We start from the raw sequence: 27325 nt of genomic DNA, 5'->3' as shown, positions 1-27325 counted from the left end.
AGGAGAATTGCAGCTTCATAAATAATATAGACCTGGAATTTCTCAAGCTGATGTTTATCCACTGTTACCTAAAGAAGTTATGATGGCTGCAAGTACACTTCAGTGTAAAGTCATTAGAACAGCATTACAATAGGATGGGGGGCGGGTTGGGGGAGGGGGGGTGAAGGACAGTAGTGTACTAAAGACAAGAATGCTCAGTCCAGTGAAGATATACAGCAAATACTCCTGGGCTAATCAGATCCAGGACAGCGCCACTGGATTGTCCTCCCTCCCGCTGTAACATGACAACCAGGAAAACTGTCAATGGAGACAGTTGGGTTCAAGCATCCAGGTCTTTAAACTTCTGTTTTAACTGTTTTTACAAACCCTGAAATATAATGCTAATGACTTAAAACAGAAGTTTATGAAGGATATGTCTAAAAACGAAGCCTATGTCTCAAAGACAGTTTTATAAAAATAGAACCAGGTATTCCCAAACATCTTCTCTTGATGGGGCAACTGGTAGACATGTAGGGGAATATTCTAGTGCTGCCCTGCGTTCCCTGGAATTTCCTAGATCCTCTTTCAGGTGATCTCCTGAAATAATTCCTTGTTTAACCATTAGTTTAATAGGTAGCTTCATTGCCAGGTTGTAGGCCCCAGAGGCTCAGGGAGCATATCTGGCCATCATTCAGTAAATATTTTTGGGAATGAGTAAATTAATTAAGTAATGAGAAGTATGACAACTTGGAATATATATGTATATTTTTATTTTATTTTATTTTATTTGAGATGGAGTTTTGCTCTGTTGCCCAGGCTGGAGTGCAGTGGCACTATCGGTGCTCACTGCAATCTCCGCCTCCCAGGTTCAAGTGATTCCCCCAACCCAGCCTCCCAAGTAGCTGGGATTACAGGCACTCACCACCATGCATGGCTGGTATATTTTTTATGTATCCCTAGCATGTTGCAAAATACGTTCCACCTGGCAAGAATTTAATAAATATCATATGAGGTGGCTAGAGCTCATAGTCAGTAGTGAACTTGGAACTCAGACCAGGGTCTTAGAACTGGGAATCCCCAAGCATAGTTCTCCTGCGGGGCAAGGACTAAGAGCTACTAGGAATGGAGTGCAGATAGATAAATGACAGCTGCAAGAAAATACTAGTAGAATCCAGCCTGGGCTCTGAGCAAGCGTTTGCTACTTGGTTAAGCATGCAGGCTGTCACTACCTCCCTGGTGGCTGTCTCCCTGGTCTTTGTTTATTTATATGGCCCCTATCGTTACAGTCCACCTATGTCTACATGTGTGCTTATGCTCCACTTGGGACCTGCGTTATTTTGGGGATGCACATTCAGACACTACCTCAGCCTTTGTATAGATTCCTCAGCACCAACCGAGCCATTTTTGCCCAAAACCATCCCTGCCAGACATTGCCCTGAAAATGATATCTTCCGCACTGGAAATATAATTCCTTTCATTCTTCTTCCACTACTGCTCATACAGGACTGCATGGATTTCTGTCCTGAGCTCTATGTCCCTTGTGTCTGAGCCCTGAGCAGTGCCTGTCATCTCCCCTCCCGCAGAGCCTTTGCAAATCACTGGGGGAGGTGCTGTCAGGGTGTGCTCCTTCCCCAGCTCTGTTTCTTCCTCTCCTGACACACCTGTGGGCTCTACCCTGCCCCTAGGCATTGACAATGCTTGAGGCTAATGCTCAGAATCTCAGTATCTTGTCAGATCAAACAGCTGTGACCCGGTTTCCCAGGCCTGCCACCTGCTCTACGTTCTGGAGCCCTGCTGGGTGACATGCCTACTAATGTGATCGCCAAGGTGGTCTCTTGTCTCCCTTCAAATATAATAAGGTAACAATAAGAACACTAACATTTATTGTGTGTTTACTATGTGCCAGAAACTGTGATTTTGCAATTTATTTATTTAGTGCACTTCAGCCTCACTCTATGAAGGAAGTAGCATTTTTATTTCAATTTTACAGATGACAAAACTGAGCCAAGAAAGATTAAGCAGCTTGCTGGAGGTCCCATGTCCATTAAGTGGTGGAGACAGGCAGTCTGCCTTCAGAGCCTGTGCTCCTCGTCCTCAGGCTCTTGCTAGATCCCTGCCTGGGGCTGGCGCTTAACCACTGACAGGCGTCCTAATGGAGGCTGTGTCTTTGCCTGCCTGTTCCACCCCAAACCCCAAACCCTGACTGCTTAATCTCCTGACTCAGCTGTCTGAGAGTAAGCACCAAAGTTGGAGGCATTGGCTAGGCTGCACTCCGCGGTGGCATTGACAAGTCTTTACTGCCATCAGAGGGTAGGGTGGACAAGAGACAGGACAGAGCAGAGGCACCATGCCTGGCCAGAATCTGATTTTTAGAGACTCTTGTTATCTTCTAAGGGTTCTGGTTACGGGATTATGTGAATGATCTTCTTGAATTTTTCAGAATCTAATTTTCTAAAGTCTAGGCACATCTGCCTCTGCCTCGCATTCCCTTTCTTGATAAACAACCAGTCTAAGGATATTCAGTCACATTATCCTAAGGATCCTATTACAGCAACGTGGCCCAGTTGTTCAGAATTAAGTCTAGGCTCTGCTCCCTGAACTCCAGAGAGATGAAACTGTCAGACAGGTCAACCAGAAATTTATCAGATATTCTGCTTTCAGCTGACATTTCCAAGAGAAGCTCTTCATTACCAAATGTATCTCCCTGTACAAAAATCTTATAATTAGCATTAGATAGCATCATCCATACCTCCCACATGGTTTGGGGTCCATCATATACTCTCAAAATGAAACTTGTACTCTTTAACTGAGAAAGAGAAGAGCAGCCCCTAACACCTAGGACTTGGCCTGGTGCTCACAACTGAGGTCTTGGTATTGTCCCACTGAGCACAATTTCATAGAACATCAACATCAGACGAGGCCACAACATCAGACAAGGCCACTCTGACCAGGATGGACCATGGCAAAACCAGGTGCACTCCATTATCATGCCTGAAGACAGACAAAAAAACCAATATTGTTCAAACCACAAAATGACCAAATAGTCACTCATTCTGACTAATATGAGTGCATACTGTTCTTTTATCAAATACAGTTTGTTTTTGTGATATTTTTTGTTTGTTTGTTTGTTTTTTGTTTTTGTTTTTGTTTTGAGACAGAGTCTCACTCTGTCGCCAGGGTGGAGTGCAGTTGCATGATCTCTGCTCACTGCAACCTCCGCCTCCCAGGTTCAAGCTATTCTCCTGCCTCAGCCTCCCGAGTAGCTGGGACTACAGGCACGTGCCACCACGCCCAGCTAATTTTTTAAAATATTTTTAGTAGAGATGGGGTTTCACCATGTGGCCAGGATGGTCTTGATCTCCTGACCTCATGATCTGCCCTCCTTGGGCTCGCAAAGTGCTGGGATTACAGGCGTGAGCCACCATGCCTGGCCAAATAGTTTTAAATTGGCTTCATTTTTCCTACCTCCTGCAGAATTATTACTAAAGTAATTAGTCATAACATTGTCCCACTTTCAGAAAGCATCATCCAATCCAGAGTGAAGCTCCACTTCCTTGAACTCTTTCCAAAATCACTGAATGCAAGCCCAAATCCTATCCATCATTCCTTCTACCCACTTCCTACTGAGATGCCCACATGGTATATGTATGTCGACAGGGCCTCACTCCCTCACCCAGGCTGGAGTGCAGTGGCACGATCATAGCTCACCAAAGCCCCGACCGCCCAAGCTCAGGTGATTCTCCCACCCCAGCCTCCCGAGTAGCTGGGACTACAGGCATGTGCCACCGTGCCTGGCTAATTTTTTTGTATTTTTTGTAGAGATGGGGTTTTGCCATGTTGACCAGGCTGGTCTCAATCTCCTGAGCTCAAGTGATCCTCCTGCCTTGGCCTTCCAAAGTGCTGGGATTACAGGTGGGAGCCACTGCGCCTGACCCTTCCTTTCAGTGAATCTGTAAATCAGAATGTGTTCCACCACATGGTGGTCTGTGGCTAAAGTACATTGACATACCTAAATACTCCTCATGATACACATTGATAGACTTGCATATAATACATAGATTTGTGTACAATGCAGCTTGGGATTGAAAGAGCACAAGAACTTGACCAGCCTCAGGTTTGAATCCCAACTCTTCCTTTTCCTCCTCCCCCTTTTCTTAAAAAAAGAAAAGTTACTTGAATTTTCTAACCCTTTATTCTAATATCATGGGTTTGTTATGAAGATTAAATGAGATCACAGATGCAGAATTTTCTAGATAGAATATTGCTAGATTCTAGGCTGATGCTCAAGGACTGGTGTTTCTTTCCCTGATCCCTTCTTGTTTGAGTCAACTTCTTTTTTTTTTATGGAGTCTTGCTCTGTCACCAAGGCTGGAGTGCAATAGCATGATCTCGGCTCACTGCAAACTCCGACTCCTGGGTTTAAGTGATTCTCCTGCCTCAGCCTCCTGAGTAGCTGGGATTACAGGCATGCACCACCATGCCTGGCTAATTTTTGTATTTTTAGTAGAAACAAGGTTTCACCATGTTGGTCGGCTGGTCTCGAACTCCTGACCTCATGATCTGCCTGCCTTGGCTCCCAAAGTGCTGGGATTACAGGCGTGAACCACCACATCCAGCTGAGTCAACTTCTTCTAATAAGGCATTTTATCCAACTGCCATACTCCAGAAAGACATTTTAACCCACCAAACCTTGAGGATCTTTAGAAATTGTACGTCAAAATCTCCAGTTTGTTTGACTTCCTATTGTCTGTGCCATAACTCACTGATATATAAAGCCCAATGAGTAATGAGTACTAATGTATTTTATTCATTCTAAGATATACAGCCTTTTAACCAACATTTTAATAAGGCATCTTAAAAGGAAGATTTGGGGATGCAAATTGGGATGTGCCTTATAATTAGTGGCATGTTGGCCGGGCGCGGTGGCTCACGCTTGTAATCCCAGCACTTTGGGAGGCCGAGGCGGGCGGATCATGAGGTCAGGAGATCGAGACCACGGTGAAACCCCGTCTTTACTGAAAAATACAAAAAATTAGCCAGGCGTGGTGGCGGGCGCCTGTAGTCCCAGCTACTCAGAGAGGCTGAGGCAGGAGAATGGCGTGAACCTGGGAGGCAGAGCTTGCAGTGAGCCGAGATTGCGCCACTGCACTCCAGCCTGGGTGACAGAGCGAGACTCCGTCTCAAAAAAAAATAAAAAAAAAATAATTAGTGGCATGTCATGGTTTAACTGGCAGCTTTGTTTCTTTCCTTGTGGAACAAAATATTCATGAATTTTACATCAATAACATCTTGGGTTTAATAAAATATGAAATCTATTTTTAAACTATTTGATACTTTTTTTATTATTATTTCACCTTTTCACCATTGTATGTGTCTTGTTTCAATTCTGACCCTAAAGCTCTAAAATCAAATGTAAACTCAAGAAGTACATTTTTTAAGAATTTGGACTGAAAACCTGTAAGTTATAATCAGAGTCCAAGTCATGGTTAGTAGGGGTATTTATATAAGATGAACTCTGACACAGACCCAAAAATAAGTTGATATAACAAATGGAAATCGCAACACAATTGATACTATCATGTAATGGTGTTAAAATAATCATAAAAATAATCTGAACAAGTTCTGTGGAGCTTTTGTTCTATTTGACTTTAAGTGGAACATAATCTTCAGAACAAGAGGACAACAAAATAATGCTTTGCTAAAAGGATAAAAGAATATGACCTAAGTCTATTAGTAATATAACACTCTATGAATGCACTCAAGTTAATAGCATCTTTTAGCAATAGAGACTTTTTCAATTATAGTAATGCAAAGAAATAGACTGAGAGAAAAATGGTCAGAGACACATGAATTGGACTAGTTGTTTGGCTGGTTGGTTTTTTATAACCAACTCTTGGGAAAGAAAAAATCTCCAACAATCTCTTGATGAGACATTGATTTGAGTTTTCATATTCTAGATCTACTTAATCTTCATAGGAATGCAATATTTTGTTACCCCATCTTTGAAGAAGGTTTGAAACTCTTGGTAATTTGTTTGTAGTGAGTTGTGCGACATCTTTCTCTTCCTGATCAATTTTGTGGTGTTGTCTGTTATAGAAGCTCTATTACCATAAGGGTTTGCTAACTAGGTGTGATGCTACAATTTCATGCAATGTAATTCCTCTGGGGGTAGGTATTTCCTTCCTGTCCTTTTCTGAGTTCTAAATGACCCTCCTTTCACCGATTGTGAGTTGCACACAAGAGTGGATTGCAAATGCTACCCTTTTGGAGTATCTGTATAGAAATCCTGTTTTATTTCTGCTTTAAGGGATTTAAAATTTTCATTCCCCTTATTTAAAGTGGTGCTTTGGCTACTTTTGTAAAGAATGTAGTGTTCTGAGAGCAAATAACTGAAATGGATGGGCCAGACTCTTATCTTCATGGACCCTCACAAATGGAAAAGTAAAGATATGGATATGGAAGGAGAAAGTGGTCAGGAAAATTGCCATAAATAACAGAGCAATGATATTGGGCTACATTTGGCACCAGGTTTGTTGTGTTTTAAAAAGGATAAATATGGTTCCCTTTAAGAGAATGTGGGAGCAGCTTTTCCTGCTGTGAACCTCTTCCTTGGGTGTCCTCCCAGCAGGTTGCATGGGGTGAGAAGTGGCCCAGGTTATTACTGTGATTGAGAGCATTCCTCCGGCACATTTTCTTTCTCCACATTCTCACGCCTCCCCCTTGACTTTTGTGGGTTAGGATTTAAGAGTCTACTGCAAATGTCTGATACAAGTTAGGAGTTGTGGGTGCATTCCTGCTTTTAGTACTGCTCAAATAAAAAAGAAAGGAAGGGAGGAAGAAGGAAGGAATGAAAAAGAGAGAAAGGAAACAAGAAAGGGAGAAGTGAAGGAGAAAAGGATGGAGGAAGGGAGGAAGGAAAAGGAGAAAGGGAAAGAATTATAAACTCAAACCCAGTGCTTCTTGCAGTTTACCTTGGGCATTGTGCATCACCTAGGGGCTTTGTTATAATGTAGATTCTGATTTGGTGGGTCTGAGACCCAGCTGGACTGGGACCTGAGCATCTGCCTTTCTCACAAGGTCCCAGGGGATGCCAATGCTGCTGGCCCAGGGGTCACACCTTGACTATGGAGACCCTAAACTAAGAATGCAGCTGCACTTACCTCATTATTAACATTATTTTAAAGACGATTGCGGGGGGTGCTTATTTCTTTGGAATTTGGTCAAGTTTTCCTGGGGAAAAAAATGGGGCACAGGAAAAGGATGTCTCTGGTGGGACCCACTCTTCCCCTTCCCCCACTTCTCTGCCATTTCCCCTCCTCCACGCACCATACTGGGAACGTAGAGTGCTCTGGGGCCAGGCTCCATTAGATGCAGAGGAAAATACCTGAAAAATGCAATTTGTATCATGATATTGGTGATTTATTGTTGTCTGTCTTTTTGAAATATTTGCATTTTATGTATAATGTAGTGTAGTCTTGAAGTCAAATGGAATTGGAATCAGATCCCAACGCTATCACTCACTAACTGTGACCACAGGTGAATTATTTAACCTGTCTAAACCTTAGTTTCCACATCTGCAAAATGGGAATGATGGTCCTGATTACACAGACCTTCTGTGAATATTTAACGAGAAAACAGATATAAAATACTGAGTATAGTGGTTGGCACATGGTAAGTATTGAGTTAATGGCAGGTATTATAAAATGTTTGAGCAGTAGAGAAACTAATTGGATAAAGACGTGATCCTGCCATCAATGAGAAAGCCCAGATACACTCATCTCTCTGCTGCTTCCTCATTGTGCCAAACAGGCAGTGAGTTAATTTCTGTCTATTTATTTAGACAGTTTATACAGTTTTGTTTCCTGTATAAATGAATGGAATAATCATAAACACCTAATAGGGTTATTGTAAGAGTTGATGAAATAATACATACAAAGTCATTAGTGTATGACCTGGCACATAGAAATATGTATATATGAAGGAAATTATATTTTTGTCTCTTAAAAATAAGGATTGAGGGAAGAAAGGAATTCTTTATTCAAAAGAATTTTGAATAAAGAGGAGTGTTGGCCACACATTCCTGTGCCTAGAAGAATAAAAGCAGTGAGCATGCTGTGATTCCTCAAATCCTACCTTGCTGACACCAAACACATGAAACTCCCAAACACTCCAAACAGACCACGGTCCATCTACAATGAAACAGTCACTGGTCAAAAGGAAAGTGAAAAAGAAAGCCTGATGCTGTGAGTTTTTCATTAGGCTGAGATTCTTCATTTTAAAGGATTGTCTTGAGATGGAGAACACATCCTTTGGGGTGGGAGAAGGGCATTAAAATGTCTTGTTTGATCATGATAGTGACAGGTGAAGCCAGCTGGGCTTCTGGGTCGGGTGGGGACTTGGAGAACTTTTCTTTCTAGCTAAAGGATTGTAAATGCACCAATCAGCACTCTGTGTCTAGCTAAAGGTTTATAAACACACCAATCAGCACTCTGTAAAAACGACCAATCAGCACTCTATAAAATGGACCAATCAGCACTCTATAAAATGGACCAATCAGTGCTCTGTAAAATGGACCAATCAGCAGGATGTGGGCCGGGCCAAATAAGGGAATAAAAGCTGGCCACCAGAGCCAGCACCAGCAACCTGCTCAGATCCCCTTCAACCTTGTGGAGGTTTTGTCCTTTTGCTCTTCACAGTAGCTCTTGCTGCTGCCGACTGTTTGGGTCTGCACTGCATTTATGAGCTGTAACACTCACTGCAAAAGTCTGCAGCTTCACTCTTGAAGTCAGTGAGACCATGAACCCACCAAGAGGAGGAAACTCCGGACACGTGAACATCTGAAGGAACAAATTCTAGACACACCATGTTTAAGAACTGTGACACTCACCACGAGGGTCCCTGGCTTCGTTCTGGAAGTCAGCGAGACCAAGAACCCACCACAAGGAACCAAGTCTGGACGCAGTAGCACATGACAATTAAAATTTTTTTCTTGGAAAAATTAAATTTCAAGATTCATATTCCTATTGTGCCAATTATTAATGTTCTCCTTTAAGTTGACTGCACTGTGAAATCTTAAGATCTGGGGAAGTCCATGGTCTGTGATGATCTAATCACCTGCCCTTTGCAGTCACAAATGCAGCTACTGCCGATGAAGAACCACTGTTCTAAGGTCTCTGAGGTCTTGTACCATGCATGTTATCAGAAGTGACTGCACCCAGAGGCCATCATTTTCAATTGAAATAATGGTTTATTCTGTTGTAACTCGTCCTTAAATCATATTCTATATGACAGATTAGTAGCCTCCTTGCTGCTGAAGGGTTGTGCAGAGTTCAGACCTCTAGAAGGCATCTGGGGTCTTGGAGGAGAAGAGGGAAATGAGGTATCACCGTCGTTCTCACGATAACTTTGGTCCGAGCAAGAGTGTGGACTCCTGTCACCACAACACAGCGATCTCTGTTCCATCCCCATCTCCTCTTCAGGCTTCAGTTTCCAGTATCCATGTGGGGCCACTTATCTAACAGTCTCAGTGAGTAAAAACAGTTGAAAATCTCGTAAGAAGGTGTCAGATGGGGAAGTCCTATAGGTCTGTAAAGCTGCAAAGAGAGCCTTGCAGATATTAGAACACAAATCAATGTTTTAAAAGTGGGCTGGAGGGTGGGATCTTGCAGAAAGAACTACAGCCTTCTTTGGCCTTGCCATTTCCACACCACAGTAGTGTAATGCAGGTGTTAGGTAAGAAAACATGGACTAGCTCCCCTCCCTTTGCCCATATCTCCTCACCTCCAAAATGCTCTTCTCTCTCTCTCTCTCTCCACCTGAGCTAGTCCCAAAATTTCAAAGATTTTTTAACAGCTTTGGCCATTTTTCAAGCACATTTAAAGCCAGCTCTTGGTAATTCTTGCCGATTTTATTATAGGTAGGTAAACTGAAAACAATTTAAAGCTAGGCCAATCACACTGCCTTGAAGAATCTAAATCTTGTCCCCTTGTTGTCAAGCTCCCCAGTGATTTGGCAGCTAGCCAGGAGAGAAAAATCTGTGTTGTTAGTGAAAGTGAAACCCTGTCACAAAGGTAGATCTACAGCTGAAGAAAGGCAGGTGACACCTTTCAAATGCTTCCTTTTTTGAAGAATTCATACCTTATCTCTCTATTATCAGCATAGATAATGAGTTAGAAAACAAAATCATACTTTATCTTAATTTCCCACCAAATGATATGTTTAGGAGGTTATTCATAATGACCTGTAATAGACATGTTGATGATTTCTAGGTTTGATTTCTTGTTGGGGAAAAAAAGCCATGTTTAAATTCCTCTGTAGATATAAGCATTCTTAAGAATTTGCACTAATTTGGGCCAGGCGCAGTGGCTCACGCCTGTAATCCCAGCACTTTGGGAGGCTGAGGCAGGCAGATCACCCGAGGTTAGAAGTTCGAGACTAACATGGCAAAACCCTGTCTCTACTAAAAATACAAATATTAGCTGGGCATGATTGTGTGTGCCTGTAATTCCAGCTACTCAGGAGGCTGAGACAGGAGAATCGCTTGAACCCAGGAGGTGGAAGTTGCAGTGAGCCGAGATCAAGCCACTGCACCCTAGCCTGGGCCACAGAGTGAGACTCCATCTCCAGAAAAAAAAAAAAAAAGAAAAAAGAATTTGCACTGATTTAGAAAAGCGACTTTCTTGAAGCAGTTTTAAGTGTAGGAACAATTTTCAAAATTTGAGGATCCTTTCTGAGGTTTCTTGAAGGAAAACTAGTAACCCAAAATTGTATGGAAACCGAGTCAGTGGAATCGGCAGCGAGCTGTGGGGAGGGCCCCTTTCACGGGCAGGTGACGGCTGCAGTCTCACAGAGCCCGACAGCCCACAGAACCCCATGGCTGGGATTTAATGCCCTGAGGTCACCATCCTGAATTTCTTCAGAATTTTTCTGTGAGTTTGTGTTTTATGAGTAAAGTCCAATGGGACATCTGAGCGTGTAGGAGGATGGAGGGGGTTTAGAGTTTCCTCACCTCCCCAGGACAGGACGGGCTCTGGCTGCCCACTCTCTGCCCCTGGCGGCCCTGGAAGCCTGAGTGTGGCTGTCACGTGCTCCACTCTGCCCTTCTCAGGGGGCTTGGTCTCAGGTAAGGGGAAGATCATATGCTCAGCGTGCAACTCATCAAGGGTCTTCCTGCTCAACCCTGATCCAGGTCTCCAACACATCTCAGTGGGAAGGTTACAATCCCTTGGGTTCCCCCATCTGTGATAGGTTGGGGTGGTGCCTTGGGGAAGGAGAGATTGATTTCCCAGCCCCAGGCCAGGACCTGCAGAGGAAAAAATCTGAAAAATGCATGTTTATTTTGCACTGATCCCCCCAAATTATTTAACCCCATTGGCACAGAGTTGAGCAAGGACGAAGCAAGAGGGAAGCGGCTTAGATGGGCATAAAAGCCCAGAACGTGTGGCTGCACCATCTGTGGATTCCAGAGCTCAGCTATCAGTTATAAGGAGACTCTGTCCAGGAATGGAGTGAAGTGTTGAGGGCACCTCCTAGCAATGACCTTGTCAGAGCCAGTGTGCATTTCCTGGGAGAACTGTGGTGAAATGAGCAAGGCTTCTTAGATTTAAAAAGGCATTTTAAAAATTAAACTATTATTGGATGCTCTAAAATCTGTGTCTGACTTCTTTCCGCTGATTTTGACGCATACCTCCATCGTTTTAAGAATTTGAACTCACTGTGATGTACCTCAACACCACCATACACACATACATATGGAGATACATACATTTGTATCTACATACAAAGGCCTGGAGCTGGCCTGTGGGAGATACAAAATGAGTTAGAGACTTTTCCCTGAAAGAACTTACACTCTTGTAGAGATAGCAGTACTCAAGGAATAATCTCTACTCCCAAAGTTCTCTAACTGCCTAAAGTATGTCATGGAATTTTGCTAAAATACATTTGATGACTATCTCCTTTTTTCATGTCTCTCTGAGAAAAAGTATTTACAGAAATTGAGAACTTTATTGGCCTGGATATCACCCAGGAGTTTAGCTCTGCTTTTGTTAGATAGATGTGAAAACAAATGATAAAAATTTGTTGGAGAAAGACTGAGGGCTATTTTGTAAATTTTGAGGAAAAAAGGTCATTAAAGTCTTCTATAGCACAGACTAAATCTACATATAAAAAATCAAGCAATTATTGAGGAATTTTGGCAGAAAGTACAAAAACATCTTCAGTCCAAATAAGAGATTTGTAGGATTTCTTTTTGTGCTTTATCTAATTGTCCCAAATCTCCCTTTGGCTTTTCATGTATAGATGCAGCCATAAAGTAAAGATTTAGAACTACTTAGGACCTAGACTCCTCACCCAAAGAAAGCTGGACTTCCTTCTGCTGGAGCCAGATAAGTACTCACTGTAAGAATAAAGAAATGCATTTTTCATATTAATGTAATCAGACAGTCTTGGTTCTCCAGGCCTCAATAGGTGAATTTACAAGTACCTGACAATGTAATTTGCAAAAACGTACAAACCCTTTTGTGGATTAATGAATGTTTGATTTCCAAGCATGGCTTATAGAATTAGCCTTAGAGTCTCAGATTCTACTAAGGGTCTGTACAGTGTTCTGTACATAAATACCTGTGTGGCCAGTATCATAAAGAAATTCTAACTTGCAATAAAAAGTGGCAAGCAGTGGCAGTAGCTGAGCAGAGATTTTTATAGACACTTCCACTCCCTCCTTGGTTAGTAATCTTGAAAAAATTGAAAGGAAGAGAAGTTTAATTTAGAGGGGACTTTTGCTCTGCTTAGCTGGGATTCTCACACCCAACATGAAATAATAATGCATCCAACTGTCCGTCTTAGAATAAGTAACCTTTGTGTCACCTCCTTCACTGGTGGAAACTGCAAACAGTGGGTGAGAAAGGTATGAATACCAGAGAAAGCTGAGGGATCTCTGTGACCTTCATGTGATTATGTTTGTGGTAATGCAGAGAGCACAGAAACCCAAACTCTCTATCCAAAGAACCCAATTCATAAAAAATGCATTGGTCATTAACCAGGGAATCTTAAGCACTGTACTTTGGAGGGATCGCTGATGCATGGGAGAAAGCGGAGCTGCTTTGCTTGGGATGAGCAATTCATATTTGCAATTCTGTTCCTTTCTCAATCTGCCCTGGCCGTCATATCCTCTTTGCAAAGGGTAAGGCTCCAGAAAGGAGTATATACTCTCGGGATTAAAAACAGTATATTTGTTTCTTAAAATGACTTACTTGGAAGAGTCAACTCCAAAAAGAGGGAAGAATTCAAAACTCTGTGCAAGAGTGAACATCTATTTTACTTTTAGTGTAGCTAAGAGATGCTGAGCCTGGTTTCCCTTGGTTAATGAAAATCTATTGTACCAATTTTTTTTTAAAAAAAGAATTTGAAAAACAAAAATGAGCTTGCTATGAGGAGTGCGGTGACAGTTATTGGTGATGGTTGTTCAGGGTCTCATCTTGAGCTGGGTGGAGAGAGTGGAGTGTGGGAGGCTTGGTCCTCAGGAGGGCACTGAAGAAAGGAGTGTTGTGCTTAGGTGGTCGCCCCTCTCAGCTCTGTGGGTCACAGTCCCTCCAGAGCAGAGGGATCTGCAGGCAACCCTGTGGGTTTCAGACGCGAGATCAACCCTGGGACCAATGGTGCTGAGTGAACAATGCCCTCTGACAACCAGGTCTTATAACAATGAATAATAAGTTGTATCCAAGTGTACCATCCAAACTCCTAATCAGTATTTTGATGTCTTCACCATTTATGACCTATCACTTCCATAATAGATTCAAAATGGTTTCTTGTATTTGCAGAGAATTAACTTCTATTATGTAGCTATTTTAAATTTTATATTATGATCCCTTTAAAATCAATTATATTTTTAAAATTACCTGTGAACAAATCATAATTACAAAACAGATGTATCTGAGATGATTCCTCCCTTGCTAAGCTAGAAGTCAATCAGGATTATGATAAAAGAATGGTGCAGATAAAGAAGCTTGGAAGGCCAAGGGGATTACACTAGCTGCAGACCCATCTGCCATTCAGAAAACTGATTGCATATGGCAGTCTCAGTGCAGAGATTCAGCCTTGCCTGGGTAACATTTAAGCCACTGCTGGCTCCCTGTGGTCTTCAGTCACAGGTAGAGTTTCATAAAACATTCACATGAGCTACCCTTTAGATGCTCTGTCAGTAGCCTCATGAAGGATATCAACCTCTGTGTTCAGGAAGCTCCACAAATGATTCACAGGCCTGGGTGAGAACCACTTCTATAAGCCATGGTCTGTGTAAAAATTTGGAAACTTTGCCACTATCTTTGTGCCATATTTCCTGATTATGCTACTATGGCCTAAAGGAAGCACTATATATGTAAACATCTTGCTTTGTAGGCTCTTCAGGACCCAACTATTTAGTTGAGTTCCAAACATTCATACAGTGGTACCAAGGACAGAGTTAGGGTCAGTGCACAGTGGCCACCTGTAGCCAGTGTGCAAGAGAATGTGAACTCCACACAAAGGGACAGAGGGGCAGGAATATGAATTGAGTTGACTTGGGGCAGGTCACTATTATAGACAAATTAAATAATGTTAAATATTATTAGATTAATTACAATTTAGGCCGGGCATTATGGCTCATGCCTAAAATCCCAGCACTTTGGGAGGCTAATGTGGGAGGATCACTTGAGGCCAGGAGTTCAAGACCAGTATGGGAAATGGAGTGAGATGATTTCTGTACCCAAAAAAAAAGAAAAAATTAGCTGGATGTAGTGGCTCACTCCTGTAGTCTCAGCTACTCAGAAGGGTGAAGCAGGAGGATTGCTTGAGCCCAGGAGATCAAGGTTGCAGTGAGCAATGGTCACACCACTGCACTCTAGCCAGAGCAACAGAGTGAGATACTATCTCTCTCAAAAAAAATACAAATTAAATATTTTTATTAAATAATAATAATCAAGAGAAATAGCACTTATATGGCAAGCATGCACTGTTTCAAGAAAGTTACGTATATATTAGTTCATTTAATCTTCACAACAGCAATGCTGTGAGAGGGGTACTGTTGTTATCCCTGACTTTTACAAGGTGATGCATGAAGTTGGAAACCAAGCCAGAGTTCACATTCTCAGTTAAGTGGTAGTGCTAAATTTAAACCCAGGCAGAGTTTAAATTTTTTTACAGTTCTTGGTTTTAACTCTTACACCAAACGGCTTTTAATATCTAAATTGGAATCAAGGTAGAATTTGCCAATAAGCTAATAATTTAAAGATATTTCGAAGGTTTATGTTAAACAACAGTGAGTAGTCAAGTGGATGCCAGTAACTGTCTTAAAGGAATTATATCACTGCTGAATTAAAAGCCAGACCCCTATTTCTATTGAAAAAGAAATGTGAATGAAATGACAGCATAAAGTGATGAACCAGCAGCACAGCCCCTGTCCCATAGAGCTCATAGTTGCTGCCTCAAAAGCATAGGCTGCTATCTTCAGAACAGACTTCAGAGAGCTTTCCTGGAATTCCTTGGTCTCAGAGATGTAACATGTTTCCTAGGCTCCTGGTCAGGAAGAACCCATCCAACCCATTCAAGTTTGTGTTTTTATATCTGTGCCCATGAAAATATCCAACGTCAAATTCTCTGCAAACGTTCAGCTAAGTGTTACTTCAAATCTCTCTGAAACCCTTAGCCAACACCATTTATTCATTCTGACTTCCTGATTCCCCCTCTGGCTCTGAGAAGGCCCCTGATTCCAGAGCCGCCTTCCAACCAGACGGATTAGTTTATGGTCCTACAAGGTTATGCATGATACATGTGTTTAGGGAAAATGGGGATGCACACTAAGAAGAAACATTACTTTTGGATCCAGGCAGGAGAGCATACATAATCTCCTCTAGAGCCTGTGAAAGACTTCATTTTACACATGAAATTGTGTGGAATTGCCCTGGACTGCACTGAACGTGGTTTCTGAGAATTAACCAGCCTCAGAACAAGCTACTGAGCACCAGCTAGGCCTCAAAGCAACAAAGAATAAATGTAAGCAAATGTAATCTGTGTAAAGTTGAAGGGAACAAATGCACAATCTTGTTGACACAGTGCCTGTGTGAGACCAATCCCAAACATTACAATGGCATGCATTAGAAACACAGTCAAAAAGTGGGCTTAGTATGCATGAAAGAAACAAGAGACAGAAGGGCTTGGCATGGTATAGAAATTTTTTAGAATGAAGGTATTCATTTTCTAATTGCTTAAAAGGGCTTTTCTATTTTTCTGTGCATTGTAAAAACATTCTTTTTGTAGTCTGGTATAAAAACCCATGCCTGGCAGGTATGGGAAAACAACCAAATTTTTAAAAAATTGTGCATTTTTAGCCATTTGAGAATTTACCTAATCTGAATATTTGATCAAAACATCACTTTGAAACCTCATAAGCTCTTTGAAGTACATAAATTTCTGCTGAGAATTTTAGGGCAAAATTGGACTTGGGTATATAAGAAAGAACAGAGACTTGCAAGGTTTGCACTGCACAGGCCATCTCCCAGCTTAAAATGCCGTGCTTTTAAGCATAATAGGTAAATCACATATAAAAAATTTAGAAGAAAGGTCTTCTGCACATTATGAGGAAATGGTTGGCATCTTATGGTGGGTCATCTTACCCTTGTTATTAAATGACAGCAATCATTAAAATGCCAAACATATTTTGACAGAATTCACTTTATAAAATGTCAGCAAGTCTGTGTTTTTATTAGTTTGTTCCAAATCAATTTAGAAATTTCAATAGAATGCTTGTAAGTATTCCCCAAGCAATGTCCATTCCTGACTTTCTGCACAAAAAATATTACAAATTAATCAGATTTTCAGATTTCTGCATAATGGCTTTGCACATTTATTGCTTAATCCTATTATAAAATGCTGTTATGATTGACACATTGTGGTGGAGATAGAAGTCAATTGAATAATATGTAGCAGTCAATTTTATTTGTAGCTTAATGTGCTGAAGTATTTTCCCCCGTTTCCATTATTTATAAGTCTGTCCCTTTGGAGAATATATAGGAGAATTTGTTTTAAATGAGCCAATAATACCTTCTTTAAAATTTATAAGTGTGACAGAGTCATATCTTTTTTTCTGGGTTGTCCATGGCATGCCGGTAAACAGGGTTTGAATTGTCTTCCACTTGTTATTCATAGGACAAACGTCAGGAAAGAGGATCTTGTTAAGGTTGGCTTGGAATTGGATTTCAACCACCCATTAGAAAACTCCAAGGAAACAAAGCTACCAAGTAGAAATTCTCAAAAATTGCCACTGGTTTTATTTGTTTGTTTGTTTGTGTATTTATTGTTTCTACCACTATCTTACCTGCTATAGTTTGTCCTGAAACAAAGCGCAGAAGCACACATAGAGAAATGACCATGTTAAAAGGGTTTGAAGGATTTGCTCTTTGGTGGAATTTCATTTTTTCTGCTTTGCTGTCCAATAGGATTCCAGTAAAAGAAGCAAGTTGTGTTCTGTGCTTAGCATGGCGGAGCTCCCTGGAGCCACTGTGGGATTCCTACTGTTTCAATTAGCACCTGGGACACTTGCTTAGGGAGAGCCATATTCTTTTTAGAACACTGTATAAGGTGATATGGAAAAAGGCTTTGTTTTCAGGAAAGTGATGTCATAAGATTCAGTGTTCAAAGAGTACGGAAGAAGAACTTGGGAGTATGAAGGAGATGGGGAAAGCCATATTAGGGAGTATGAAGGAGATGGGGGAAGCCATATGAGGGGAAATATTGATGGACTTGGTCATATCTGAGATCACACTTTGTTTAATTTTAGGAAACTAGATTAGCTGTGGCTCGCCTGTACTTAAAGGGTGCAGTTTCCCACACATATGACATACTGGCATACTCTATGCAAACTGACTGTGCTACATTCCCTGCTATTCTATTCTTCTACCTCTTGATGAACTTGGCCATCCTGAATGTCTCTCATCATTATTTATGCAGTTGATAAGTGATTTGAGCACTGGAGATATTGATAAACCACTCTGTCATATCATCTATGCCTTAATGTTATGTGACATCACAGGAAAATGGGGTTGTGTGCAGTTCCCAGGCTGGATCATATATTAAGAGAGCATTTCTCTTTTGAATTCCAGGGGCCAGAGGAAACCTGGCACTATCAGAGCCAGGCACTCCTGACCAACACCAGGCCAGTCAGACCCACCCCCCATTTCCAGTTGGGCCACAGGTCAGTATCTCTCAACTGCTTTCCACTGGGCTGCATTTAGGATGGTTTAACCATATAAATAACCAAATAAATAATAATGAGTTAAATCCAATTAACTCCAACAGAGCAAAGATGGTAATAAATTTTCGTATGAAAAGCTGTATGACTACATTATTTATTAAATACCACCAAGAAAATATGTGTTTGCAAAACTCTTCTCTCTTCTTAAAGGAAAGGTTGGCTTTAATCATGTGGAAACACTTTTTTTTTTTTTTAACTTAAAACCCACTACAATTGTGCTGTTGGTTACTGTGCAGTTTCTTGGAAAGTAAAACTTTAATGACTGGAGTGTGAAGAAAATTAAGTTATTTCAACCTTACTATAGCCATTTTTGAAATACAAGATGTGATTTAATATAAAAAAGTTAATGCAATTTTAATGCAAGTTCAGCTTATTGGGTTTGACAATACTGTACATCACACATAGCTCTTGCATTAATAAAGAAATACAATCATTATTTTTTAAAGTCCAATATTTGTTTTTTTGCAGCCTGGTGTGGGCTATATGGAGATGTAGAACACAGTTATAAAAGGCTGGGCTTTTTTTTTTTTTTCCTTTTTACCTGTATCATTTAGTGTGAAGCTTTCAGAGTTCATCCTGCTTTTTTGGAAAGAGAAGCTGAGACTTGGGCCTTTCTCTCCCTTTTGTTGTCATTATTGCTCCTGGAAGTTAATGACTTTAAGCACATTGAAGGCTCACCCAAGTTTAGAGTGAGGGTTGGCCTTGACATTCTTATTCCACTTGCCACCAAGACTCCCTATGGCCTCAGATCCCATAGTCCATCTCGGAGCACAGATCACTCCGTGCCTGTGGACAGAAAGCCTGGGGAAATGTCTGCTGGCTTATGGAAGCCTAGAGAGTTTTCCTGGGACTCTCAGGAACAGGATTTTTGGTGTCATACGCTTTATAATTTTATGCTTGTAACATCGTGTGTGTGTTCATGTAATTATGTGTGTCTGTGTGTGTGTATGCCTGCACACTTGCCTGTGAACATACTGGGGGTAACACACTCTAATGCCTTCAGGTTGGGTAGGCAGCCCCACAGGCCCAGGTCAGTGAGGAGTGGTGGCCCTTTGACAAACTGGAGACTGCATGCCCTGCCTTGAGCCCACAAATCCTATTTTTAAAATGCTGCAGGCCAAAACCCCCAAATCTATGACCCATATATGGTCTGAGAGCTACTCATTTGCCTTCCCTCTTACCATAGTATCACTACTGGCAGTGATGTAACACCTGGAATCTGAGGGCCAGCATATAATTTTGTATTCCTTCCCGAAGTATATTTATTTTGCTCATTAGAATAACTGTACTTTTTTAAAAAGAGAAGCACAGTTACTTGGTGTGAATTTAACAAAGTGCACAAATACATTAGGAAGCAAGGCCTGTGGGGTCTAAAGCAGCAGTTCTAAACTCAGCTGTGCAGAATCCTAGGGCTCTGCAGAGTCTCCCCCAAAGGGTCCTGAAAGGAACACTGCAGGGAATGGCCAAAGTGTGGGCTTAGCCCTCTCCACACCTCCCCTCATTCTTCAGATAAAGCAGCCCCACTTCTCTAAATCTGTTCTTTGTATTGGAGGGGATACAAGAAAGGGGTACAACATAGGCTCTGGAGCAGCCTTCCTGGGCTTGAACTTGAACCCCCTCTCAACTAGACATGGAACTTGGGCAAGTTACTAACCTCTCTGTATCTCATTGGTAGAATAACTATAGCATTAGAATAGTGCCTGGTTATTATGCATTGGGCTTGGTAGTATGCCTGTATTTAATTACCTACCTCTCACATAAGAGCTTTGCACTGGTTCTTGTAGAAGAACAACAGATATGGGATTATTATGTTCCACATGGCTCCCATAAGGCTGCAATGAAACTCCTGAATCAACTCTAAGATCAAATGACTCTTGTGGTCATCTGGCTTGACCAGGACAGGAGTCCTTCCCATGTCATCCTGGTGAAGAGCCCACATGCTGCACTCAAAACATGCCCAGCAGCTGCCTTTCCCCACCAGAGAAGGGCTGTTCCTTCCATAGTGGATGTAAACATGTGTTTGTATAATATCATTTTAATTGGGCAAATGACGTTAGAGTAATAACAAAAGAATTATTTTCAAATCTTTTAAGTTTTATCCACATCAAATGTTTTTATGTCTTATATTCAGTTTTAGATCTTGTCGTTGTACATACATAATTCTACCATTTTAACAATAATCATCAAGTTTACTTAATAGTTATCCAGCTTATTTTCTATTGTATTCTCATATTACAAACATTTTCTATTTTTCTAAAGAGGTGTCATAATGATCCATTTTAATGACTATGCAATATTTCATCTAGTTTAGTACTGTAATAAACTATTTTCGATATTTATGTATTTTGAAACTGCATGTTTTTATGCAGTTATCTTATTTCCTTTTGAATAATATCTTCAAGCTGTATCCTAGGAGTATATTCTGAGTTAAAGGGGGATAACTATTTTTGCAGCTCTTGATAATCTATTTCTAAATTGCTTTCCAAAAGGATTATGCTAGTGTACATGTCCCCCAGCCATCGATCTGCATAATGGTGTCAATACAGACTTTCCAGCATTGAGTAAATTTTCTGCATTATTTTTGTTAATTTAAAAGTCAGAAGTAGTATTTCGTTGCTCTTTTTGAATCAAAAAATCCCACTGATCCCAATGAGTTCTTTCTGGAACAACAGAGAATAAATTAGCTGAGAGCTTCAAATATATGAAGATAGGATCAAATGGAAATTCATTGGAAGAATAGCATATAAACGTAAGTTATTACTTGTAAAGGTATTTGAGTTCCTCAGAAGTCCAAACCAAATGAAATTTTCCAAAGAAATCAATGAAATGCAAATTTGAAAATTTTTTTCTACCAATCTTTTTTTTAATGAGATAGAGCATGTTTTTTGGTACTTCTTCAGGAACTTTCTGACCCTACTTAAATGGAAGGAAGATGTTTTTAAAACCCATGCCTTGGTTCCACAGGAAAGTGAGCTAGCTGTATCTGTTTCCTTGCAGCCACTTCTGACGGCACAGCAGTTAGCTTCTGCTGTGGCTGGCGTGATGCCGGGAGGCCCCCCAGCCCTCAACCAGCCAATCCTCATTCCCTTCAACATGGCGGGACAGCTAGGAGGCCAGCAAGGACTGGTTCTCACACTGCCAACAGCGAATCTCACCAACATCCAAGGGCTGGTGGCAGCAGCTGCAGCCGGAGGCATTATGACTCTGCCATTGCAAAATCTACAAGGTAATCCGTAGTGTCCATGGGCCACATAAGGCTCTACCCATTGGCCAGTATTCTCTGAAGTGGACAAAAAAAAAGTGCCAAGAATGGTGAATATGGTTCAGAGTTGCTTCTGCCCTAAATGATATGGAACGCTTCCGTAGGAAGCAAAATTTTCAGTTGTCTGTGACTCCTGAGCTTGCACAAGCCATTGGTTTTATCAATCCTCATTTCCTAACATTGGTATCAAAACTTTTCAGATCTCCTGGAAGCATTTATGAGTCATCATTGCATGACATATCAAAAACTTAAAAGTAAAATTCCCGTGTTGTTATTTGAAGACCTGAGTTATCATCTCACCAATTCTTCAATTTAGCCATGGTTAAAGAAAAGTTAGAAGTTGCTTGTTTGTGTTTGAAGTGATTGGAACATCTCAAATACAAGATATTATTTGGAACAATTTATTAATGATGATTTTGCTCTACAAAGTATGTTTTAGTTATAGTTATTAAACAAAAATTGTGTTACTTGAGCTCATATTTTGCAATGAGAAAAATAGACTTGTATGTTGACCTTTTATATTACAGGGACATATAACAAGTCAGACTCTAATTTTACTTAGGGAGGGTAGTTGTCTTGATATTATGAAGGTTTTGACTTTTCTTTAAAAGATTTGATAGCATTGACTGATAGATTGATTTACAAAAGATTCTGTCAGAGGAAGAATTATTTTGGTGGAAAATGACCTGAATATAAATAGGATGCCTGCTAAAGAGAAAATGAATTTATTTTGGACTAGTCAAAGATGTTTGTTTTCTTCATATATATATAAACATTAACAATTAAATTTTTTGCAGAATGAGGGCTCATCTGGGTAAGTTATCAGAATAGCAGTTTAAAATAATTTTTTAGTTGGTCAAATGTTAGGGCTTCATATAATTTATTGGAGAATCAGTCCACAAGACTAAGAAACAGACCAAGTAAGAACTGTTAACTCTTGACCCAAACTTCTTTCCGTGCTCTATGTTCTGCTACCCCACCCATTGTTGCCACTTCTTGACTTCCATTTTAATGTTTAAAACGAAGTATCTTTGTACCATTAAATTGTGCCAAGAAACCTGCCATTCATAAATCATGCATGCCCAGGATACGCTAATGCACAAACTTTGCTTGTTTCAAATTTGAGAGTGCCTGGGAAGCCAGATCTCAAGATCGAGCAAATAAAGCAAGAATACACAAGGTGAAAGCCGAAGCAACAAAGTGTAGGGAGAGGCTTTTTAATGTAGGTGGATGATGAAATCTTAATGAAGAAATGGGCATTATCAAAATGCAGCCTTCCATTTGGAACATTTGTGCTTATGGGAATATTGAATATGATAAATAAACATAAGCTCAGAGAGCTCCTAGGCCACGAATTAATCCTGCTTGGTTAAGATGGATGCCAAAAATCTGAGTTTAAAACAAAAAGTAGGCTTGTTATTTCTTGATCATGGTTTGGTATTCTTAAGATATTAGTACCTGTTTTTTTAAGGGTTCAAAATTAATTATTGGTCCAACATGGACTTCTTCCACCAAGATTTTCCCTTTTGTTTTTGTTTGTTGTAAATATCAAAGTTCACTATTAGCTTATAGTTTGGAGTTTGGTTCTTTGAGGCACCTCTGGTTTCAGAAAAGGAATCCCAAGCTTTGTAGCCTGATTAAGTAGCGGAAACAAAAGCACTTGCTTTTCTTATCCCTGGGCGCTTCTGATACAATTTCCCTCTCAGCATCATCTTCAGAAGTGGGTTGGAGTTGACGCCCAAGCTCTTGTCTGCTACACAAGCACAAGTGAACATTTTCCCCTTTGTCTTCCTCTAAAATTTCACTGACGTTGGAGGGAAGGTGATGAGGTTATTAGAATAAAACACCTCCCAGTTGCAAATCAGCTGGTTATAGGAAAAGCTTTCTAATTAGGCTTAACATCAAGCTCCTTCCCCAATGCCTTCTTCTTTAATATCTTTGTGAATGAATCCCAAGTCCTAAATCACTGTCAGGATCCAGGGAAGTTCTACCTTCCAATTTCCTTGGGATTTTCTATTCTTTTCATATAAGTGTCAGGTAACCCAGAAAGAGGTGGTCATCCTAACGAGAAGTTCAAGGGCAATAAGGATGGTAATCAGGAAAAGTCTCATGCCTCGAAAGCGCCCAAGATAAATGTCCACCACCTAAAGGGCAAAGCCAGTGGTCGTCTTGTAATCAATCCACCAGCAGCCATCCCAAAGCTGATTTTGCCACCTTTAGGCGACCTATTGCACAGCCCTTGACAATCCCTAGGCAGAATCAATGGCTTGTGGAGCTTTCCAGGTTATGTTACAGAAGCAGTGGGACTCTTGGGATGGTGAGTGAATGTCTGACAGGCTGAAAGGTCATCTGCAGGGGTTCTGAGATTGAGCTAGTTTTCAAGATGACCTCAAATCTCATCCTGTCTCAAAGGTGAGAGTTAAGGGTGAGAGTCTTGTCAATGGACTATCAGTACCTTAGAAGGAATCCTTACACGCATTCATACAGTCAACAGCAAGGGGAGAAGGCTGTTTCCTTTCCCCCATCTCTTTCCTATATAATAAATACAGCAACCTCAGCCCAAGGCTTTTCAGAGTCTTTAAAAATGACTCTTAAGTCTGCTCATCTATAATAAACACCCCACTTCTCCAGTGATTTTATAAAACAGATTTGGTGGGTCATTGTGGGGGGGAGGTTGCATACTTAGTCTGCACACCTAGTCTGAAGCAGAGCCTGTTGCCATGTAACATGCTTGATCATGAATAGTTCCCTTTTCCTCATTGTGAAGAGTTAAGCTTTTATTCATGAAACAGTTCGGCCAACTGGAATTATCTCCAGCCTTCCTACCCAGCCCTCCAGCCTGTCTATTCTTCTAGCTCAAAAGCCACAAATTTGCTAGGATGAAAGGAAAAAAAAAGTTGCTGACATCAGTCTCTTAATGGTTTGGAATTCAGGGATAAGATTTCAAATATTTTCCTTTTTACTGAAGTGATTGAGAGCGTGTTCATTTACATCCCCTATCAAGTCACACGGAATAGCTCTCAGAGCCTCGGAGGCCATGATTTACACATGTATTTTAATGAGCACTCGTGACATGCTGTTACACTGAGAGCAGCTCTTCTCTACTCTGACAGCGGGGGTCATATCACAATCTCCTCTTAAAACATGGTCCCCAGACCAGCGGCATCAATGTCTCCTGGGAGCTTGCTGGAAATACAGGATCTCAGGCTCTACCCGAGATACCCGAGAGCCTCTGAACAGAATCTGCATTTTTAAAAGATCCCCAGATAATCTCCATGCACATTAAAGTTTAAGAAATGCTGATCTAGGGAGATTATTCAAAGTTCATTAGGCATCTCCCTGCCTTAGTCTGTTTGGGCTGCTATAACATAAAAACCATAGGTAGGGTGATTTATAAACAACAGATTGTATTCCTCACAGTGCTGCAGCCTGGAAAGTCCAGGATCAAGGCATAGGCAGATTCTGTTCTGGTGAAGGCCCACTTCCTGGTTCATAGATGTCTGTCTTTTTACTGTGTCCTCCCACCACAGAAGGTATGAGAGAACTCTCAGGGTTCCTTTTATAAAGGCACTAATTTCATCATGAGGGCTCCACCCTTATGACCTAATCAACTCCCAGAGGCCCCACCTGCTGATACAATCACCTTGGGGGTTAGGATTTCAACATAAGAACTTCTTGGAGTGGAAGGAACAAACATCCAGTCCATGGCATCCCCCAGTATCACCAGCAGCCAGAATCAGAGACTCTTATGATAATGGATGACCCACATGAAGGCAGTGAATGTCCTCATTAATGCTCCCGCTCTCACTCACCACCCCAGGCCTCCAGATGAGAATGACAGAAAGGAATAATGTGTGGGAACATTTTTGCTTCTGTTAGGACTTTCATATCCTCAAGACCAAGGGAAGTTCTTTTACATAATGGAAGCCCTCTTGAAGTCCTTGCTCTGAGATTTTATCCAATGAAAGTCTTGCTTTGCTGATAAAAAGACCTTATAACTCAGCAGAAAACCTGTATGCGTGGCCTGGGGATTGTTTTCTCTTTCTCTCAGATGCTTCCCAGCAAGAAAGAGATTGATTCCTGTCTCATCAGTGATGAGTTCTTATTTTAAGAAGATACACAGTTGTAAGGAGTTAGACATCTTGCAGGATCCTAGGAACAGTCCTGTAACCCAGCCTCACTGGAACCTGGAATGAAATTTGGGCATTAGAGCACCCAGCAAACCATGAGGCTGCAGGCCGTATCATCCTCTCCTCTGCAGGAGGCAGGCATCTAATCCCCACACCCAGAATGACTAATGACCCATCTCCCTGTCTTCTCCTGCTCCCTCCAGGACGTTTCTCTACTGCATTGGTTGGCTTTTGGCTGAATCATAATTCCAGTTCATTCATGTTCCATTTTGTCTCCTCTAAGGTCAGGCATCTTTCCAATTCAAGTACCTGTCAGGAACTCTCCATTTTTCTCTATCTCCATCATCTTTATCTTTATCCTTATCTCCATGTCTGTCTAAAATTCTGACTATCCAAGAGAGAAATTACCATGAGGCTGAGCCTTTTAACTTAAGCTATCTCGTGTCACTGGCCAGACTGGAGATTGACTGCCCCCAGATTGAGACGTTCATTTCTGTCCTCTCGGCTATGATGTCGGTGGGAAGTGGGAAGCCAGAATGATGTGGTATGGGACATGGACAAGTGAGCTTAAGAAACAAGCTGAGCCTCTGTCATCGGCAGAAGGGGTGGCAGGTAAGGCAGGCTGGACATTGGCCTTTCTCTTGGGAACAGTAAAAGCCAGTAGGGCCTTCTATGAGCAAGGACTGAGACAAATTCTGAGCTCAGGAGATGCTAGTGGTGAGGTTTAGGTTCTGACTGTTTTGAACGAAGTCCTTGGAAGCTCTGGGTGGGATTCAGAAATGCTCTACTCAGAGCATTCAGATAAGATCTAAAAATGACCTATTCCTCAAAGCCCTGTGTCCTTAGGTGAAATAGGTGAGTTCTGTGCCCTCTCCTACCTTGCCTCGAGTGCCCCTTTCCCCTTCCAAGTACCATCCATCATCAGCTACACTGGGTCTCTCCATCCCTGCGTCCTTCATCCCATGTTTATTGGGCTTTGGCCTCTGATGACTGTAAGCAAGCGCACACCTGTGAAATAAGATGAATAATAGCCATAAACTGCAAAGAAAGAAGATAACTAAGCTTGCTCTGTCACAAACTCCATAAGCTCCTTGAAAAGTCAGTGTCTTCCCTTTTACTTATTACTTTGGAACACAGATAGCTGTACTAAAGATGTGCAGTCCTAGGGTAAAAACAGAGATTGTTAGTTGATGTAGCAAAGTAAAATCCCCTTTATGGAGCTCATGCAAATGTGTTGGATCTTTTGCTTTTTTGAAACATAGGCAGGAAATGAAGATATATACTGCCTCGACGTGAGTGACAACAGGCAGCAAAAGAGTTAATGGGACAGTAGAGCTGAGTCTACTTCTGGGATAAATGGTTCAGGTTAGTGACTTGTTCTCACAGCACAGGCCAGAATGACCTACTAATCACTGTAGGCAACATAAATGGAGAATATAAATGTGCTACATAGGAGATTTATGTCAAAGTGTGAACATTCCAGTTAAGTCAAGCATAACATTTAAATTAATGACCAAAAATACATTAAAAAGTGCTGCTAAACCTGAACATGGAAAAGCAATTAGGTTCAAGGCCAGTTGAAAAATCAAGGCCAAGGATGGTTTTTCTTCCCTTCGCTCTAGCAGGAAACCTGCCCTGGTTTTCTCTGACTCCCCAAATTAAAGCCTGTGG

At 41.2% G+C, this 27325-nt stretch overlaps 1 protein-coding gene across 1 annotated transcript in view; it reads left to right on the top strand.

The window, feature by feature from the left end:
• LOC100601868 (POU domain, class 6, transcription factor 2) overlaps positions 1 to 23767 on the top strand; it is a 227951-nt gene extending 204184 nt beyond the window's left edge. Inside the window, exons 3-5 of the mRNA XM_030795618.1 lie at positions 18111 to 18202; positions 21260 to 21488; positions 23556 to 23767. Of these exons, the coding sequence (XP_030651478.1) occupies positions 18111 to 18202; positions 21260 to 21488; positions 23556 to 23767 (533 nt within the window). The remainder of the gene's footprint in view (positions 1 to 18110; positions 18203 to 21259; positions 21489 to 23555) is intronic.
• The last annotated feature ends 3558 nt before the right edge of the window (positions 23768 to 27325 follow it).

The sequence above is a fragment of the Nomascus leucogenys genome, chromosome 17, assembly GCF_006542625.1.
Source record: "Nomascus leucogenys isolate Asia chromosome 17, Asia_NLE_v1, whole genome shotgun sequence".
Lineage (NCBI taxonomy): Eukaryota > Metazoa > Chordata > Mammalia > Primates > Hylobatidae > Nomascus > Nomascus leucogenys.
This window is presented reverse-complemented; position numbering and strand designations above follow the sequence as displayed.